Source organism: Eriocheir sinensis, chromosome 1, assembly GCF_024679095.1.
Source record: "Eriocheir sinensis breed Jianghai 21 chromosome 1, ASM2467909v1, whole genome shotgun sequence".
Taxonomy (NCBI): Eukaryota; Metazoa; Arthropoda; class Malacostraca; order Decapoda; family Varunidae; genus Eriocheir; species Eriocheir sinensis.
In genome coordinates, this window is record NC_066509.1 from 17,190,768 (window position 1) to 17,209,588 (window position 18,821).

General features: G+C 43.4%; 1 protein-coding gene across 1 annotated transcript in view; it reads left to right on the top strand.

The window, feature by feature from the left end:
* LOC126995660 (electron transfer flavoprotein beta subunit lysine methyltransferase-like) overlaps positions 1-15,533 on the top strand; it is a 39,256-nt gene extending 23,723 nt beyond the window's left edge. The window contains exons 5-6 of the mRNA XM_050855428.1: positions 1,448-1,628; positions 15,159-15,533. Coding sequence (XP_050711385.1) covers positions 1,448-1,628; positions 15,159-15,315 — 338 coding nt within the window. The 3' untranslated portion in view covers positions 15,316-15,533. The remainder of the gene's footprint in view (positions 1-1,447; positions 1,629-15,158) is intronic.
* Positions 15,534-18,821: the final 3,288 nt, after the last annotated feature.

The window sequence follows — 18,821 nt, forward strand, 5'->3', positions numbered from 1 at the left end:
CAATTATGGCTCTGTATGTGGGAACAAAGTCACATGTAAAGACAGCATTTGGAACATAAAAAGAATTTGGTATTGGATTACTATTTATCATAGTAATAGATGAGTCAACTAGAGAGGCCAGAGAGGGAGTTACAAGGGAGTTGGTATATGCAGATGATCTAGTATTGACGGTAGAATCAGAGCAGAAAGCAATGGGCTGCGTGCCAATTGCCCAGGCCGGGATTTGAACCCAGGCACACAGATTCATTGTTATAGTGATGCTGATCACTGCACTGCAGGAAGCAAATTGGAGTCCTGGAACTATATTCCATTTAACCATTTATTATAATGGGTTTCCACAACAATACTTAGCAAACTGTCTCAGTTACCTAACCCATTTGTAAAGCAAATTTTAACTACCGTATTTTGCGGCGTATAACGCGCACCTTTTTTCATTTAAAATATGCTAGAAAGTTACCCCTGTGCGGTATATGCCAAAGGTTCAAATTTTGATATATTTTTGTGTTGGGTTTTATGGGTCAGCATGACTCCTAGGGTGCCACACAACTCTGTGCCATTGTCATATGAGCGTAGCTCACTTCCTTTATATCACAACAAGGTAAATACAGGGAAGGAGAAAGGGAGGAGGAGAGAGACAGAATGCGTGATAAAAGAAAATAAAGATAGAGGATGTAAGAAGGGAGAACAAGGAAAAGGAGTGGAGGAAACAGGGAGAGATAGAGAGGATGAAAACGAGGAGAATGGAGAAGAGTGTGAGGAGGGAGGAGCAGAAAGGAGTCAGGTCAGGGCTTCAGTCAGGACATGACCTGACTCTCCCTCCCCACACCCTTCTCATTTCCCCTTCGTGTGTGTGTGTGTGTGTGTGTGAGGGGGAGAGTCAGGTCAAGACTTTGGTCAGGACATGACCTGACTCTCCAACCTGCCCCTCCCTCCCCACACCCTTCCCATTTCCCCTTTGTGTGTGTGCATGTGTGTGTGTGTGTGTGTGTGTGTTCATATAATCTAATGGGGAAGGAGAAAGGGAGGAAGAGAGTGATACAGTGAGATAAGGCTAAAGAGAGAGAGAGAGAGAGAGAGAGAGAGAGAGAGAGAGAGAGAGAGAGAGAGAGAGAGAGAGAGAGAGAGAGAGAGAGAGAGAGAGAGAGAGAGAGAGAAGGTGAGGAAAGAGGGAGAGAGATTACAAGAGAAAAACTGGGAGGGAAGGGAAAGGAAAAGAAGAAAGGAAGGAGAAAAATACGGGAACGGAGAGGGAGAAGAAAGAAAGGAAGTGTGTAGGAGAGAACCAGGGAAAAGCCTAGTGCTGTTTAACCGTAAATATTTCTGAATATTTTTTTCCAAAATTGTTGTCTTAAAGTTTAGGGTGCACAGTATACGCCAGAGCGCGTTATACGCCGGAAAATACGGTAATTATGTAATTATTCACAATATATATATATTTTGCTTTCAGTTGCCATAGAAGCTTTGCATCTCAATGCAAGTAAGAACCAGATCCCAGTGGATACTGTGACCACATCAAACTTGGTGGGGACAGCTGGTCAGCACCACCAGGTTATTTTGGCTGGTGACCTTCTCTATGACTCTGAGTTTGCTGATGAGGTGCTCACTTGGCTGCTAGAAGCTCATAGAAGGTAGGTAATGGTAAAAATCTGACATTCTGTGCATGATAATACTGGTATGATGGTAGGAAGAGAATTGTCATATTAGAGAAACAAAAATGTTAAGAAACTGACAGCTGCTATGCACCAAGGATGAGCAATTCATTCATGCTACACTTTTCACCAAGTTAGCTTACCTTCTCAGTTATGAAATAATATGGGTACATAATATGTGAGGTATTGTTGAGGCAGCTTTAACAAGGCCGCCTTGGAGACCGGCCCAACATATTAGACCTCTTCCTTTCCTGTAACCCTTCTGCTTACTCTGTCAAACTGTTCTCTCCATTTTGGATTCCTCAGATCACAACCTTATTTCTGTATCCTGTCCTATCGCTCCTGTACATCTTCTGGACCCACCAAAGAGGCGATGCTTCTGGCATTTTGCTTCAGCTCGGTGGGACGACCTGAGGATGTACTTTTCCGATTTCCCGTGGAATGACTACTGCTTCCAGGATAGAGACCCCTCTGTGTGTGCCCAGTGCATTACAGAGGTGATTGTTTCTGGAATGGAGGCATACTTTCTACGTGCTTTTGTAGTGTGGCGACTATGCCTGATGAACGAGCCTCCCATAACCCACTTAGCCAGTGGGGTACCTCTTTGGCCGACTTGGTAAGGAGTGGCTCTCCCGTCACGTTGGTCACGGGTTCAATCCCAGGCAGCCGGCGAATACCATCTCATTGTCTTGATTAGTTTCTCGTGTGTTTCGTTACATGCAGTGGCCGTGTGGGAGTATAGTAAAAAGAAAAATTCTGGCATTTCCCTGGTGGCAAAGCAGTGGCATCCTCTCCTGTGGTTCTGTTGTGTGACCTTGAGAGGGTAACAGGGAGAGTGATGGCACATCCTCTCTGAGGGTAATAGAAAATGGGAGAATTGGAGGTATGTTTGAAAGGGACATTGGAGTTATGTCTCAAGGGGACATTGCCAACACACAGAAATCAATCTGCATAGGGGGGAAAGCCGTGTAGTGTGGCAATTATGCCTGATGAACTCCCCTTCTGGCTGCCAACCTGAGAAGTGTCTTGATAACTCCTCGAGCCTTTTTCTTCTCAATTTCTGCAACATTCGCGGTCTTTGTTCTAATTTTCATTCTATGGAACACCATCTCTCCTCCTCTAAACCTCACCTTCTCTTCCGCACTGAAACACAGGTTTCTGAGGCTACTGACAGCAATCTCTACTCTGTTCCCTCCTACTATCTCTATCCTAAATTTCAATCCAAAGCTGGATGTTGGATGTTGCACCTACGTGCACAACAACATCACTTGCTCTCGTGCCCACAACCTTGACTCTTCTGAATTTTCCACCAACCGGCTAAGACTTCATTGTCATTCTGCTGCTAAATACATCTGTGCTGTTTATCTCTCACCTAACTCTACTAACTATGTAAAATTCTTTGACTACTTGAACTCTAAAGTGGAGCACATCTTGACCCACTCTCCCGTTGCTGAAATCTCCATCTTGGGAGATTTTAATGTTCACCACCAGCTTTGGCTTTCATCCTCTTTTACTGACCAGCCTGGTGAACAAGCCTACAACTTTGCTCTCCTCAATGACCTAGAGCAGTTGGTTCAACACCCTACACGTATCCCCGACCGTCTTGGAGACTGGCCCAACATACAAGATCTCTTCCTTACCTCTAACCCCTCTGCTTACTCTGTCAAACTGTTCTCTCCGTTGGGCTCCTCCGATCACAACCTTCTTTCTGTACATCCTCTGGACCCACCGAAGAGGCGATGCTTCTGGCATTTTGCTTCAGCTCAGTGGGACGACCTGAGGATGTACTTTTCCGATTTCCCGTGGAATGATTACTGCTTCCAGGATAGAGACCCCTCTGTGTGTGCCCAGCTCATCACAGAGGTGATTGTCTCTGGAGTGGAGGCATACATTCCACGTACTTTCTCTGCTCCTCATGCTAAAAAGCCTTGGTTTAATCACGCTTGTTTTCATGCTTTCTAAGATAGAGAGGCAGCTCATAAAAGGTACCAGAGCCTTCAAACTCCCGCTAACCATAACCTTTACATTTCTGCCCGGAATCGTGCCAAATCTATTCTCCGACTTACCAAAAACTCCTTCATTCATAGAAAATGCCAAAACATTGCTTTTTCTAATTCTTCCCGTGACTTCTGGCATCTAGCCAAAAACATCTCCTCCAACTTCACTTCTTCATCTTTCCCTCCTCTCCTTAGTCCTGACGGCAACACCGCCATCTCATCTATCTCTAAGGCTGAACTCTTCTCTCAAACTTTCTCTAAAAACTCCACTCTGGACGATTCTGGGCATATTCCTCCTACTCATCCCCCCTCTGACTCCTTGATGCCTGTTATTAAGCTTCTTAAGAGTGATGTTTTCTATGCCCTCTCTGGTCTCAATCCTCAGAGGGCTTATGGACCTGATGGAGTGCCTCCTATTGTCCTTAAAAACTGTGCTTCCATGCTGACACCCTGCCTGGTCAAACTCTTTTGCCTCTGCCTGTCAACATCTACCTTTCCTTCCTGCTGGAAGTATGCCTTCATACAGCCTGTGCCTAAGAAGGGTGACCGTTCCAATCCCTCAAACTACCGTCCTATAGCTTTACATTCTTGTCTATCTAAAGCTTTTGAATCTATCCTTAACTGGAAGATTCAAAAAGCACCTTTCCACTTCTGACCTTCTATCTGATCGCCAGTATGGGTTCTTCAAGGGGCTTTCTACTGGTTATCTCCTTGCCTTCCTAACTGACTCTTGGTCATCCTCTCTTAGCTATTTCGATGAAACCTTTGCTATTGCGCTGGACATATCAAAAGCTTTTGATAGGGTCTGGCATAAATCTTTGCTTTCCAAACTAACCTCCTACGGTTTCTATCCTTCTCTCTGTACTTTTATCTCCAGTTTCCTTTCTGACCACTCTATTTCTGCTGTGGTAGATGGTCACTGTTCTTTCCCTAAACCTATTAACAGTGGTGTCCCACAGGGTTCTGTCCTATCTCCCACTCTCTTTCTGTTGTTCATTGATGATCTTCTTTCCAAAACGAACTGTCCTATCCATTCTTACGCCGATGATTCCACTCTGCATTACTCAACTTCTTTTAGTAGAAGACCCACCCTACAGGAACTTAACAACTCAAGGCTGGAGGCTGCAGAACGCTTAGCGTCAGACCTTACTATTATTTCCGATTGGGGCAAGAGGAACCTGGTGTCCTTCAACGCCTCAAAAACACAGTTTCTCCACCTATCCACTCGACACAATCTTCCAAACAACTATCCCCTATTCTTTGACAACACTCAGCTATCACCTTCTTCAACACTAAACATCCTCGGTCTATTCTTAACTCAAAATCTCAACTGGAAACTTCATATCTCTTACTAAATCAGCTTCCTCGAGGCAGGGTGTTCTGTACTGTCTCCACCAGTTCTTCTCCCCCGCACAGTTGCTATCCATTTACAGGGGCCTTGTCCGCCCTCGTATGGAGTATGCATCTCACGTGTGAGGGGGCTCCACTCACACAGCTCTTCTGGACAGAGTGGAGTCAAAGGCTCTTCGTCTCATCAGCTCTCCTCCTCATACTGATAGTCTTCTACCTCTTAAATTCCGCCGCCATGTTGCCTCTCTTTCTATCTTCTATCGATATTTTCATGCTGACTGCTCTTCTGAACTTGCTAACTGCATGCCTCATCCCCTCCCGCTGCCCCGCTGCACACGACTTTCTACTCATCCCTATACTGTTGACACGACTTTCTGCTCATCCCTGTACTGTCCAAAACCCTTATGCAAGAGTCAACCAGCATCTTCACTCTTTCATCCCTCATGCTGGTAAACTCTGAAACAATCTTCCTTCATCTATTTCCTCCTGCCTACGACTTGAACTCTTTCAAGAGGAGGGTATCAGGACACCTCTCCTCCCGAAATTGACCTCTCTTTTTGGCCACTGCTTTGACCTCTATTCAGGAGCAGTAAGTAGCTTTTTTTATATATTTTTCTTTATGCCCTTGAACTGTCTCCTTAGCTGTAAAAAAAAAAAAAAAAACTTAGCCAGTGGGGTACCTCTTTGGCCAACTCGGTAAGGAGTGGCTCTCCCGTCACGCTGGTCACGGGTTCAATCCCAGGCAGCCGGCGAATACCATCTCATTGTCTTGATTAATTTCTCATGTGTTTCGTTACACGCAGTGGCCGTGTGGGAGTATAGTAGAGAGAAAAATTCTGGCATTTCACTTTCTCTACTCCTCATGCTAAAAAGCCTTGGTTTAATCATGCTTGTTCTTGTGCTGTCGAAGATAGAGAGGCAGCTCACAAAAGGCACCAGAGCCTTTGCACTCCTGCTAACCATGATCTTTATATTTCAGCCCGGAATCGTGCCTAATCTATTCTTCGACTTACCAAAACATCTTTCATAAATAGAAAATGTCAAAACCTTGCTTTCTCTAATTCTTCCCGTGACTTCTGGCATATGGCCAAAAATATCTCCTCCAATTTCACTTCTTCATCTTTCCCTCCTCTCCTTAGTCCTGATGGCAGCACTGCTGTCTCATCTATCTCTAAGGCTGAACTCTTCTCTCAAACTTTCTGTAACAACCTCACTCTGGATGATTCTGGGCATATTTCTCCTACTCATCCCCCCTCTGACTCTTTTCTGCCTGTTATTAAGATTCTTAAGAGTGATGTTTTCTATGCCCTCTGGCCTCAACTGAAAGAAATTAGTGAAATACTGAGTGAATATTTCCAAAAGGTGTTTATGAAGGAATCGAGATTTCAGAAATCTACAGATAAAAAAACAGAGCAGAGAAGGGGGAAATAGGCTGCCAGTTCGCCTTTTCACAGCTAGAGGCCCCTTTGTGTGTTTCCATGGCAATAGTGATGCTTTACCTACTCATAAACGAACAGTGGCCACACACGTGGAAGCTCTGCATATGGTGTCCTACAGCCTGACACATCAAGAATCGTATTTTTCTGGCCCTTGACCATGATGACCCTCCTTAATAACCCCACACTGAGTGATGGAGTGGTGAACTGGCACTGAACCATGACAACCCCATCTCTTTAACACTTCAGAGGGGGGATATATAGATTACTTTCACCTACTGGGCTGTCAATGACAACAGCACAGCTTTTAGATTATCATAAGGATTTATTGTAAACAATTAGATTTAACAAATCTAACAAAAATAAATCTAACCTAACTGTAGCTAATTTATACCTTACACACCTTCATACTACGGTTGAACAGTGAAAATGCATAACCTATAACAAAATATGAAAGTGCACATGGTTAGAAACTAAACTAACCTACCTTTCTATATCTCTGACGCCCTGCTCCCTTACGGGAATTTCCCTCCAGGGGTTGGCCACGGCAGAAATATCTCCATCTCTCCCTGTTCTGTCCCTCCCTCTCAGCACACTCAATCCTGCTACTTCCAACTCTCTTCCTCCAATACTCACTTGCCCTATTGATCCACTTCACAAGTGGTCTTTCCCTGACACACCCTCCCTCAATCCTTCCCTCATACACTCTCTTCACAAAGTCATTCTCCCCCATTCTCATCACGTGTGCAGACCATCTCAGCACACCACACTTCACCCACTCCACCACTCCACACTCCACTCCTTTCGCTGTCACACCCATACCACACTGCTCATACACCTTTCATTACTTTCTCCATCCCATTCTGACACACCACATGCACTTCTTATATAACTCGTTTCCACTGCACGTATTCTCGATTGCATTCCATGTCCACGTCTCTGATGCATATGACAGAGTTGGCAGGATAATACTGTTCCTTACTCCCCTCTTTACCTCCATGCTCACACTTCTTCCTTTCATAACTCTCCAATGCTCCCACCACCTGTCTGCCCTTCACTGCTCTTTCCCTCGCCTCGCTTTCCATACTTCCATGCTTACATAAAACTGTCCCTAAATATTTAACCTCAGTAACCTCCTCCATTCTCTCCTCCCCTAACCTTATCCTATACTCCATAGTACCCTCTGCTCTAACTCTGTACGACTCTGTACTGTACGACTTTGCAATATCAATGACCTGCTCTCTTGCCCTCTCAAATACCATAACCTTACTCTTTCCAGCATTCACTTTCAGCTTTCTCCTCTTACACACCCTGTCAAACTCATCCACTATCCTCTGCAGCGTCCCCTCATTCTCTGCCAACAAGACTGTATCATCTGCAAACTGGCCTGCCACCAATGACTCCTCTGTACCTCCCACTTTCAGCCTTGGACCTAGCTCCCCCACTCTGGCTTTCATTTCTCTCATACAGCCATCTGTGTGTGCACATTAAAAAGCCATGGTGACATGACACACCCCTGTCTTACACCCACACCAACACCAAAACTTTCACTCAATTTGCCATTCACATGCACTGAGGCACTTGCATTCTTATAAAAGGATCTGATCCCCTTTAGAAAATCCCCTCCCACACCATATATTACCCTTAGAACATACCATAAACCCTTCCTGTCAACCCTGTCATGTGCCTATCATGTCCTTTCTCTAGGTTCGACGATTCTTTGGTTTGGAAGCAACAAGTTACTGCACTGCACTCAGAGAAATAAATACAAAAAAAAAAAAAACTGTATTAACCTCAAGCGAGATGGCTGCCCATATTTCAATATAAGCTGATGCTTACCTATTTAAAAGTGGTGTGATACAAGGGGTCCAATATGTAACCAAAAATTTTACTCAAAAACATAGGAAAGGAATTATTTACAGCAGATCAGGATACTTTCAGTAAGATGAACCATTTGAAAAGAAGGAGTGAATAATGATGTTTCTGTGAGGTATGGTATAAATATGAGAAAAAAAAAATGTAATGTGCAAAGTGGCAAAATTAATTTAGTTTAATTTTATTTAGATGAGTTAAGTACGTACTATAAAATGCATATGAAGAATGGGGTTTTATTTTGTCAAAGAGGTATATTAGTCTTGTAAGAGGGCAATGGGTGACAGAGATCACTGATGAGGTGGACTGATTGGATAGAAAATTACATGACAAGGGTGGGAGAGAGGATATAGTTGTTGCAAAATAAGTATAAATAGAGAGAACTGGAGACTTTTGCCATCACAGCCATCCCACAAGAGTAGTTCTCAAAGGGAACAAATATGAAAGTCATAGGTAGACACAAACAAAATAGAAAAATACTTCACTTGTCATCTGGAGAATTCATGAGGATCTAAGGGTTATAGACTATCTCTATCCTAAATTTCAATCCAAAGCTGGATGTTGCTCCTACGTGCGCAATGGCATCACTTGCTCTCGTGCCCACAACCTTGACTCTTCAGAATTTCCCACCATCTAGCTAAGACTTCATTGTAATTCTATTACTAAATACACCTGTGCTGTTTATCTCTCACCTAACTCTACTAATTATGTAAAATTCTTTGACTATTTGAACTCTATAGTGGAGCACATCTTCACCCACTCTCCCTTCGCTGCAATCTCCATCTTGGGAAATTTAAATTTTCACCATCAGCTTTGGTTTTCATCCTCTTTCACTGACCAGCCTGGTGAGCAAGCCTACAACTTTGCTCTCCTCAACGACCTAGAGCAGTTGGTTCAGCACCCTACACGTATTCCCGACCATCTTGGAGACTGTCCCAACATACTAGACCTCTTCCTTACCTCTAATCCTTCTGCTTACTCTGTCAAACTGTTCTCTCCGTTGGGCTCCTCCGATCACAACCTTATTTCTGTATCCTGTCCTATCACTCCTGTACATCCTCTGGACCCACCGAAGAGGTGATGCATCTGGCATTTTGCTTCAGCTCGGTGGGACGACCTGAGGATGTACTTTTCTGATTTCCCATGGAATGACTACTGCTTCCAGGATAGAAACCCCTCTGTGTGTGCCCAGCGCATTACAGAGGTGATTGTCTCAGGAATTAAGGCATACATTCCACGTACTTTCTCTACTCCTCATGCTAAAAAGCCTTGATTTAATCATGCTTGTTCTCGTGCTGTCAAAGATAGAGAGGCAGCTCACAAAAGGTGCCAGAGCCTTCACACTCCTGCTAGCCATGATCTTTATATTTCAGCCCGGAACCGTGCCAAATCTATTCTTCGACTTACCAAAACATCTTTCATAAATAGAAAATATCAAAACCTTGCTTTTCCTAATTCTTCCCGTGACTTCTGGCACCTAGCCAAATATATCTCCTCCAATTTCACTTCTTCATCTTTCCCTCCTCTCCTTAACCCTGATGACAGCACCACCATTTCATCCATCTCTTAGGCTGAACTTTTCTCTCAAACTTTCTGTAACCCCACTCTGGACGATTCTGGGCATATTCCAGGGTGACCGATCCAATCCCTCAAACTACTGCTCTTTAGCTTTAATTTCCTGCCATTCTAAAGCTTTTGAATCAGTCCTTAACCCGTAAACTGCTACAAGGCTGTGGCGAGCTATCCCTTTGATGTGGCAGTGATTAAAAAAGGTCGTGATTACAGTATCGGTAAAGATAGCATTCCAGTGTCTTTGTAGGATGACACTGCACCTACTTGCAAAAAAAAAAAAAAAAAAAAAGTGTAGTAGGTCTCCTTGTTTTCGTATAGTATTTCCTTACCAAAGTTGTATTTTGGCGCGAATGGAAGCTCCTCTGTCAGCGGGGGAGGGAGGGGAAGGGGATAGGGAGGGACGAGTGGGGGGTACTCGTTGCCATGGAGAAGGGGGAGATGGCAGCGTTGTCAACGCCAGCATCACAAGGTGACGGTGCGGTAATTCATGTCATGCAAAGCAAACGCGTGTGTGTGTATGTGTGTGTGTGTGTACACACACATACACACACACACATTGTATATATATATATATATATATATATATATATATATATATATATATATATATATATATATATATATATATATATATATACAGTAAACCCTCGATATAACGGACCCGCTTATAACGGATTTCGGATATAACGGACGAGGTCAGACGGTCAGAAATCCACGGGGACCGATCAAGAATAGTTTTTGAACCACCCGCTTCCAGTAACTACTACAGCGTCTGCTAGCCACTTTGCCCTCTTCCCTTTATCTGCTGCCCCATCCTTCGGTTACCGTAATCTTATTCTGCCTACCTGTTGAAATATTTTCTTTCTTGTGGTTTCCATTCAAATGAAGAATGTAATTATACCACCAAAAAAAGTCGTATGCATCAATCCAGAGGTCGTAAATGTATATCGAAAATAGCCAAGTGTTTGTGAGTTTTTTTTTTTGTTTTTGTTTTTTTACGTCGCGGCTTACTGCGCCGGTAGGCTTGTTCCCGGTGGGGCCTGATGGTCGGCCCAGCCCGTTCTGGCGCAGGCGAGTGTTTATAGTGGCGCCATCTCGTATTGGCTCATACTGCCCTCCCGGAGCTCATCTTTAATCCTAGAATCTAGAGTCCGGGTTGATAGGTGGTCCTCTGGACAGCATGTGGTTAGTTTTAATCCACTCGGCGATGGCTGAAAAATCCCAGCTTGGTGGCACCGGGCGGGGATTGAACTCGCGTCCTCCTGAACGCGGCGCAGTCACTCTGCCGACTCAGCCACCGCCTCCCCTGTGTCGGTACTGATTAAGCTTTAGGGGGTAAATGGGGGCTAAGCCCCCATTTAGGTAGGTTAGGGTAAGTAATGTTTGGTTTGTAAAATTATTTGGCACGCGGTGTGGGCCGCGGAAATACACAGTGCGGGACGGGACATTTGCGGCGGCGTGCGTGGTCGGTGCGGGCCGGTGTCTCAAGAAATATATCCTCGCAGAGATAAGTCGCTTTGCTGTACATCACACATGCGCACTTGGGAAATAGACGGCAGGAAAACATAAATTAGCCTGGTTTTGTTCTAGTGTGTCCAATTGTGATTTTGTGAACGGTGAATGAAACATGGGATCAGTAACCAAGTTAAACATCTTTCTCTGCCAGTTATTTTGCGGCTGCAGCTGCGGGCTGCAACGGGTGTACAACAGGCATTGAAAAGTCAATCATTTACAGTAATGATTTGTGACATAAACAGTTATCGGATTATTTCATTACACACCAAAAACTACAAAAAAAGAAAGTTTCGTCTGCCAGTACGAGATTGGCGCACTTGTAAAATTTAGCCCATTCCCATAACAATACGGCCCCCGCATGGCCCCACTGCCAACCTGGCTGGCTCAGTGTCACGCAGTCCATCGCCAAGAGTGCTATGCGGCTATACAAACAATGTGCACACGACATACACAATAAAAAATATATACCTACGTTTATTAGGTTCGTTGCTATTATTTGACTTCTTTTTTTTTCGCCACTTTTAACGGACTTTCGGCATTAACGGACTACATTCCCCCCCAATTAGTCCGTTATATCGAAGGTTTACTGTATAGATATAGATATAGATGGATAGATAGATAGACATAGATAGATAGGTAGATAGATATTCGAGATTCGAGGTTCGAGGGTGTACAAGGCTCGGCAGTTTTATAGGAGCAATGTAAAAATCGCGCTGCCAAGAGGCGTACAGCATGTTCCCGGAAAAGCCGCCTGAGAGGCGTACCACAGTTTACGGGCTAACCGGAAGATTCAAAAGCACCTGTCCACTTCTGACCTTTTATCTGATCGCCAGTATGGATTCCGCAAGGAGCGTTCTACTGGCGATCTTCTTGCTCTCTTTATTGACTCTTGGTTCTAGACATAGCGAAAACTTTCGATAGAGTCTGGCACAAGTCTTTCCTTTCTAAACTGCGCTCTTTTGGATTCTATCCATCTCCCTGTTCCTTTATCTCCAGTTTCCTATCCGGCCGTTATATCTCTGCTGTGGTAGACGGTCACTGTTCTTACCCTAAACCTATCAACAGTAGTGTTCCACAGGGCTCTGTTCTATCACCCACTCTCTTCCTGTTATTCATTAATGATCTTCTGTCCTATCTTCTCATACACTGATGACACCACTCTGCATTATTCAACTTCTTTCAACAGAAGACCCTCTCAATAGGAATTACAAGACTCCAGACTGGAGGCTGTAGAACGCTCAACTTCAGACCTTGCTATCATTTCCGATTGGGGTAAAAGGAACCTTGTGTCCTTCAGTGCTTCAAAAACCCAGTTTCTCCACTTGTCAGCTCGACACAATCTTCCAAACACCTATCCCCTATACTTCGACAACACCTAGCTGTCACCTTCTTCAACACTAAATATCCTCGGTCCATTCTTAGCTCAAAATCTCAACTGGAAACTTCACATCTCTCTTACTAAATCAGCTTCCTCGAGGTTGGGCGTTCTGTTGTTGGCGGAAGTGAGTGTTCTAAGCGCTAATTGGTTCACAGATAGAGAAAGGCAATATCCGTCAGGGTTTCTTTATTGACAAAAATCACACAGGTCATTGACATAGCCAAGACACAAAAGAGGTGGTTGAGTGTATATGTGTTTGTGAAGATGTAGTGTAGTGTGAATGACATTGGAGTATTGGTGTAAATGTGGAACAATATGTAGAAGAGAACTGTAGCAAGACGAGGACAGACAGTGGAAGATAAACGAGTAACAAGAGAAGTTAACATTGATGACGCAACACGGACAACAGGGAGACAACGACAATGAAAATACTTAGACGGCACAGGCGACACAAGACGAGGAGCGACGAAAACGTTGATACGAATACACTTAATGAGTCTGTGATGCAGCGCCACATTTTCTTGGGTCACCGGGGAAGCAGAGCACACGGCTTTCAGCGGTGACTGCTTCACTGTATCGTCTCCGCCAGTTCTTCTCCCCTCACAGATGCTTTCCATGTGTAGGGGCCTTGTCCGCCCTCGTATGGAATATGCATCTCACGTGGGGGGGGCTCCATTCACACAGCTCTTCTGGACAGAGTGGAGTCTAAGGTTCTTCGTCTCATCAGCTCTCCTCCTCTTACTAACAGCCTTTTACCTCTTAAATTCCGCCGCCATGTTGCTTCTCTTTCTATCTTCTATCGACATTTTCATGCTGACTGCTCTAATGAACTTGCTAACTGCATGCCTTCCCCCCTCCCGCGGCCCCGCTGCTCACGACTTTCTACTCATGCTCATCCCTAGACTGTCCAAACCCTTATGCAAGAGTTAACCAGCATCTTCATTCTTTCATCCCCTTCACTGGTAAACTCTGGAACAGTCTTCCTTCGTCTGTATTTCCTCCTGCCTATGACTTGACCTCTTTCAAGAAGAGTGTATCAAAACACCTCTCCACCCGAAATTGACGTCTCTTTTGGCTACTCTTTATTTTATTTTATTTTATTTTATTTATTATTATTTTTTTTTTGGTACTCTTTGTTACCCTTGAGCCGTATCCTTTGACGTAAATTTTAAAAAAAATAGATGCATTCAGTGTTGGGTTAAAAAATCAAATACACTCGGCCCTCGATTTAACGGATTAAAAGGGGGGAAGGGTGGTCCGTTGCTTGAAAATACGGTTTTGACGTTTCTAAAGCTGGTGTCACACCGGCCAAATCTACCTCCCTTCTGGCTCATATATATATATATATATATATATATATATATATATATATATATATATATATATATATATATATATATATATATATATATATATATATATATATATATATATATATATATATATATATATATATATATATATAAATAAAATCCGTGCGGCCAGGCGCAGGTGTGCGAGCGGCCCCGACCGCGTGCTGGGCTTGAGCAGATGACGAGCGGCTGCTGATGGTGGTGGTAATGATTGGTGTCGGTGACGTGGCCCCCTCATCGGTGCCGCCCGGGCGGTGCTTTCATTGGGGCCCATTTGTGTGTGGCTGTGTTTATTGTGGGCCCGGGCTCTTCAATTTGCCAATTCTTGTTTTCCACGTGTTGCGCGGGACTTCTTTCTTTTCTTCCACCTCTTCTTTTTCAAAAAGAAGAGATGGAAGAGAGGAAAGTGGTCCCGTGCCGCCGACGCTCATCATCGCCATCACCGTCATCAGCTGCCCGTCAGCTTTACGGGGCCAGGGCTGTCTGCACGCATGCGCTTGGCCGCCCGGATGGGTGGCCAAGCGCAAGATGTCGACGGTTTTCAGTTTTCTCCATAAAGGCGGACACACACACTATACGATGCGTCCTGTCCGGCGGCCGAAAAGTGTGTGGAGCTAGAGGCCATGAGGCAGTGTGTGGGTGTAATTTGTGCGGCGCGACCTCACGACACGGCCCGATGGCCTTCTGTTTGGGTTTTGACTTGTCTAAAGCCGGTGTCACACCGGACAAATCTACCCAGCAACGGACATAATGTCTGTTGCTGGGTATTTGTCCGTTGAGATTTTGTGGTCTGTTAAATCCGAAATCCATTAAATCGGGGTCCGTTAAATCGAGGGTCGAGTGTAATCTTCAAAAATTTCATTGATTAATAAGAATTTGCCAGAGCATTTTCATTGATTATTAATTGAAATTTGGTAGAGCATTTCTATTATTTTCCATGCAATACAATAGCAGTGTAACTGAGATTATATAACAAGGAATTATGTTGTGAAAGGCATTTTGAATTTTAAAATGACACCCCTTATTTTGCCCCGCAGCGGATCCCTGGTGCTCATCGGTGACCCAGGAAGGTTTGCCCTTAAGAGTCACCCCCATAAGGCTTCCCTACGCTGCCTGGCAAAGTATGAGCTTTCTCGCACTGCCCTCCTGGAGAACAGTGGCTACCTTCATGCCTTTGTCTGGACCTTCAGATAAAAGTAGTCTTATCACCAGTCCCCATAGCATACAGCAAAAAGTCAAAGAGTCTGAAAGGGGCCTTTGGTTCTCCAATAGATGGCAGATGGCCAATCAAAGACTATTTTTCTGGCATTTTTTTTTGTCACAGTGATAGGCATTAGGGGGGTCGTTGCCTACCTAAGTCAATTTTCTGACTTTTCTGTCAGTTTTAAATGTAAATAAAATATAAATTCATATTTTTTTGTCTTACTAACGTATCCTTGATTCTGACTTATACAATGCCAACTTGAAGGAATTTTACAGTTATTAAAAAAATATTTCTTGAAAATATTAACAACTGGGAAAAAGTGGAAAATTTACTCTTTAGGCACATTAACTGCATTTGAAAATTCCCAGGTTTAGCCTCAGTCATGGCAACATTCAAACTGTCGCCATGCCAGTGTGTTGCCAGTAGGGTTGCAAAAGGAGGAAGTTTCCAGAAAAATAGAAAGCTCCTGGGAATTTGGGGAATTTTCACATTTTACACCTGCATTTGTATTGATAAATAAACCAATTTTGGTTAAAACTATTAATAAAAAAATTTCAAGCAGTAAAAAATTGTATTTCCACACAATTCCATACAATACATATTATAATACCTTCATTCATGTTATTGTAGGCTTGCTTGGGTAGTCTACAATTCTGGGTATGGTTGATCTACACACTTATATCCTAGATAAGCTGTAGTCTCTCTCTCTCTCTCTCTCTCTCTCTCTCTCTCTCTCTCTCTCTGGTGTGTGTGTGTGTAATTCACCATGGCCTGATCGCGAGTTGGACTCGTAATCGCCAGCAGGCCCGACAGAGCAAGTGCTCATTTGCTCATTTAGTCGATCTCTGGGTACTTCCAAGACCTCACACACCACACACCCTACCCCCTTGCTCAATGGGGGACAGTAACCTCTCCTAGTCAGTTGAAAGGATCCGGCCTGAGCGGGCCCGAACCGCCGGCCTTTCAGACCGTGAAGCCTGGCAGCGCAGCGCTCTGCCAGTTGCGCCTTTTTTTTTTTTTTTTTTTTTTTGTGTGTGTGTGTGTGTGTGTGTGTGTGTGTGTGCGTGCTTACCAAGCACTGTGTGAGGTCAGTGTGTGGAGAGGATTTGGAGGGCAGTGAAGAGGGAGGATGGTTGACACGGGGGGAGAGTTGTGGCAGCAGTGAGGTCTTCCCTGATTCCAAAAGAGCTCTGCCCCAGGATTGTTACTATGGTGTTTCCAGGTAGTGGAGGCTGTAAGGAGGAAGCAATCAAGTTAATACCTTTCACAAAAAAATTCTTGGCGTGTTGTTGGGAAAAAAGAAATGAGCAATGAAAGTGGAGTGAAGCAAAGTCAGGGGAAGAAAAGAGCAGAAAAAAACAGCTCAGTTCAGGGTGAAGGGTATAAATGTGCACTGTGAAGTAATTAAGTGTGTGCTGTGACGTATAGAAGTGTTGAGAAGGAGGACCTAAGAAGCGATACAAAGCGGAATTCAAAAGAAGAGGAAAGAAGGAGATTATGTTAACTCTGGACGGAAAGAAACAAGAATTTTCGAGACACAAAACAGTCAGGTAGCTAGTTAGTTAGTTTATTTAGTTTATTGACCAAAAGGTGCAAATTTACAGTACAGTGAAAGGTACAAAATTCCCATTGGTCCATATAAAGAAGTATACTTAACAAGCTTAAATCAAAATACTGTCACCCAAATAATCTATTAACACTAGGCGATGCAAAAACAACAGGTGAGAAACCGAGTAGTGAAAACATACAAGAAAATAATGAAGATTATTAATTACTACTACTACGAAGTGGAGTGGAGTGAGTGAGTGGTCGTGGTGCGAAGCGGATGTGTTGGGTCTAGCTCCGCACAGAAAGTGTCGACATGGCTGTCAGAGCAAAGGGACTGGGGGATTTATGTTATGTTTGTGTGAAATTCACAGGTGAGAAGTGGATTGGATGCTGTTTGTGCACTAGGTGGTGTCATGTGAAGTGTGCTAATTTGTCTGGGATCAATCAGGATAATGTACCAAAAATAAATTGGATATGCATCCCATGCCTTCATAAAGCGTCTCTGGCTACCAGTATTGTGGAAAAATTGGATGAATTCAAGCAAGAAATTATCTAAAGAAATATCTGTGGTTAAGGATGATCGAGGTTGAATCAAATGCTGAAAGAGTGCAGGAGGAGCTGGGATCAGTTGCTGACGCGCTTCTTGCTGACTGTGCTGAACCCATTTGGGCTGAGGTGGCAAAGAGAAGCAGGAAAGTGAAGAAGAATCTCTTAGTTATAAAAGCTTCTACCCAGGAAAAGGAGGCAACAAATATGAAGGATGAATTAAGTCTCCCAGGCATTGAGTGGTATTCAAATAACTAATTCAAGATTTACAAATGGAGGTAATATTGTCATGAACATTGATAATGAGAAAACAAGGGATGAGGCTGCTCAAAAACTGGAGTCTATTGAGGAAATTAGTACAAAGAGTGTTGGAAAGATGAAACCAAAGATCATGATATGCAATGTGCATAAAGAGGAGACCAAGGAAAAAATAAAGGAGACCATCTTAGACCGCAATGAGTTCTTACACATAATTGAGGGTGTTGAGAATAAGATTGAGCTGATCTTTAGTGAGCCTGCAGCTGGCGGTACAATGCACTACATTCTGAGGTGCGACCCAACTGTGAGAGAGCTGGGCCCGTACTTATAAAGAAATTTATGTGAGACGTAAACTGAGACATATCCGAGTATTAACAATGACGACACATAACCCCCCTCCTTATGTTTCACCCCCTCAACGTAACCAGCTCAACATAAGCGAGTATTAGTACATCGTTGCCAAACCCTGAGCTGCATATATGAAAGGGATGCCAACTCAAAATAAAATGTTGGAATTTGGTATAATTATGATGTTAAAAGCATATTGACGTATTGGAAATATATATTAAATAAAAAAAAAAGTATTTGGGGGTATTGTTGGCGATGCATAGACCAACATCATAATTATGGAATAATGATAAAATTAAAGACGTAGCCCCTCAAACATGTAAACAAACATTCCCGCGAGCTTCAGGCTAGCAGGAATTGAAAATTCCGTGTATAGGGCAATCCTGGGAGCACCAAGCTATGCTCAAGTTCCAGTCTTGAGAGGAGAGATTGGGTCAAGCGCCATGGAGACTAGAATAAGGCAAAACCAGCTAAATTATTTGAAATATATAGAAGAAAATGAAAGAAATGAACTGATGAGGAGGATCATAGAGGAAAAGGCAACAACAAGGAATGATTATTGGTTTAAGTCAACTAAGCAATTCATGAAAGACATTAATTTAAATTGCTCTGACCTAAGAGCAATTAAGAAAGAAAAATTAAAGAATAAGATTATAGACTGGGATAGTAAGAGATGGCAGCAGGAAGTAACAGAAAAATCAAGTTTATCAATTTATAAAAATTGGAAGACTGAAATGTCTGAAGAGAAAATATACGACAATAGACCATCGTCACAAATATTATTTAAAGCAAGAAC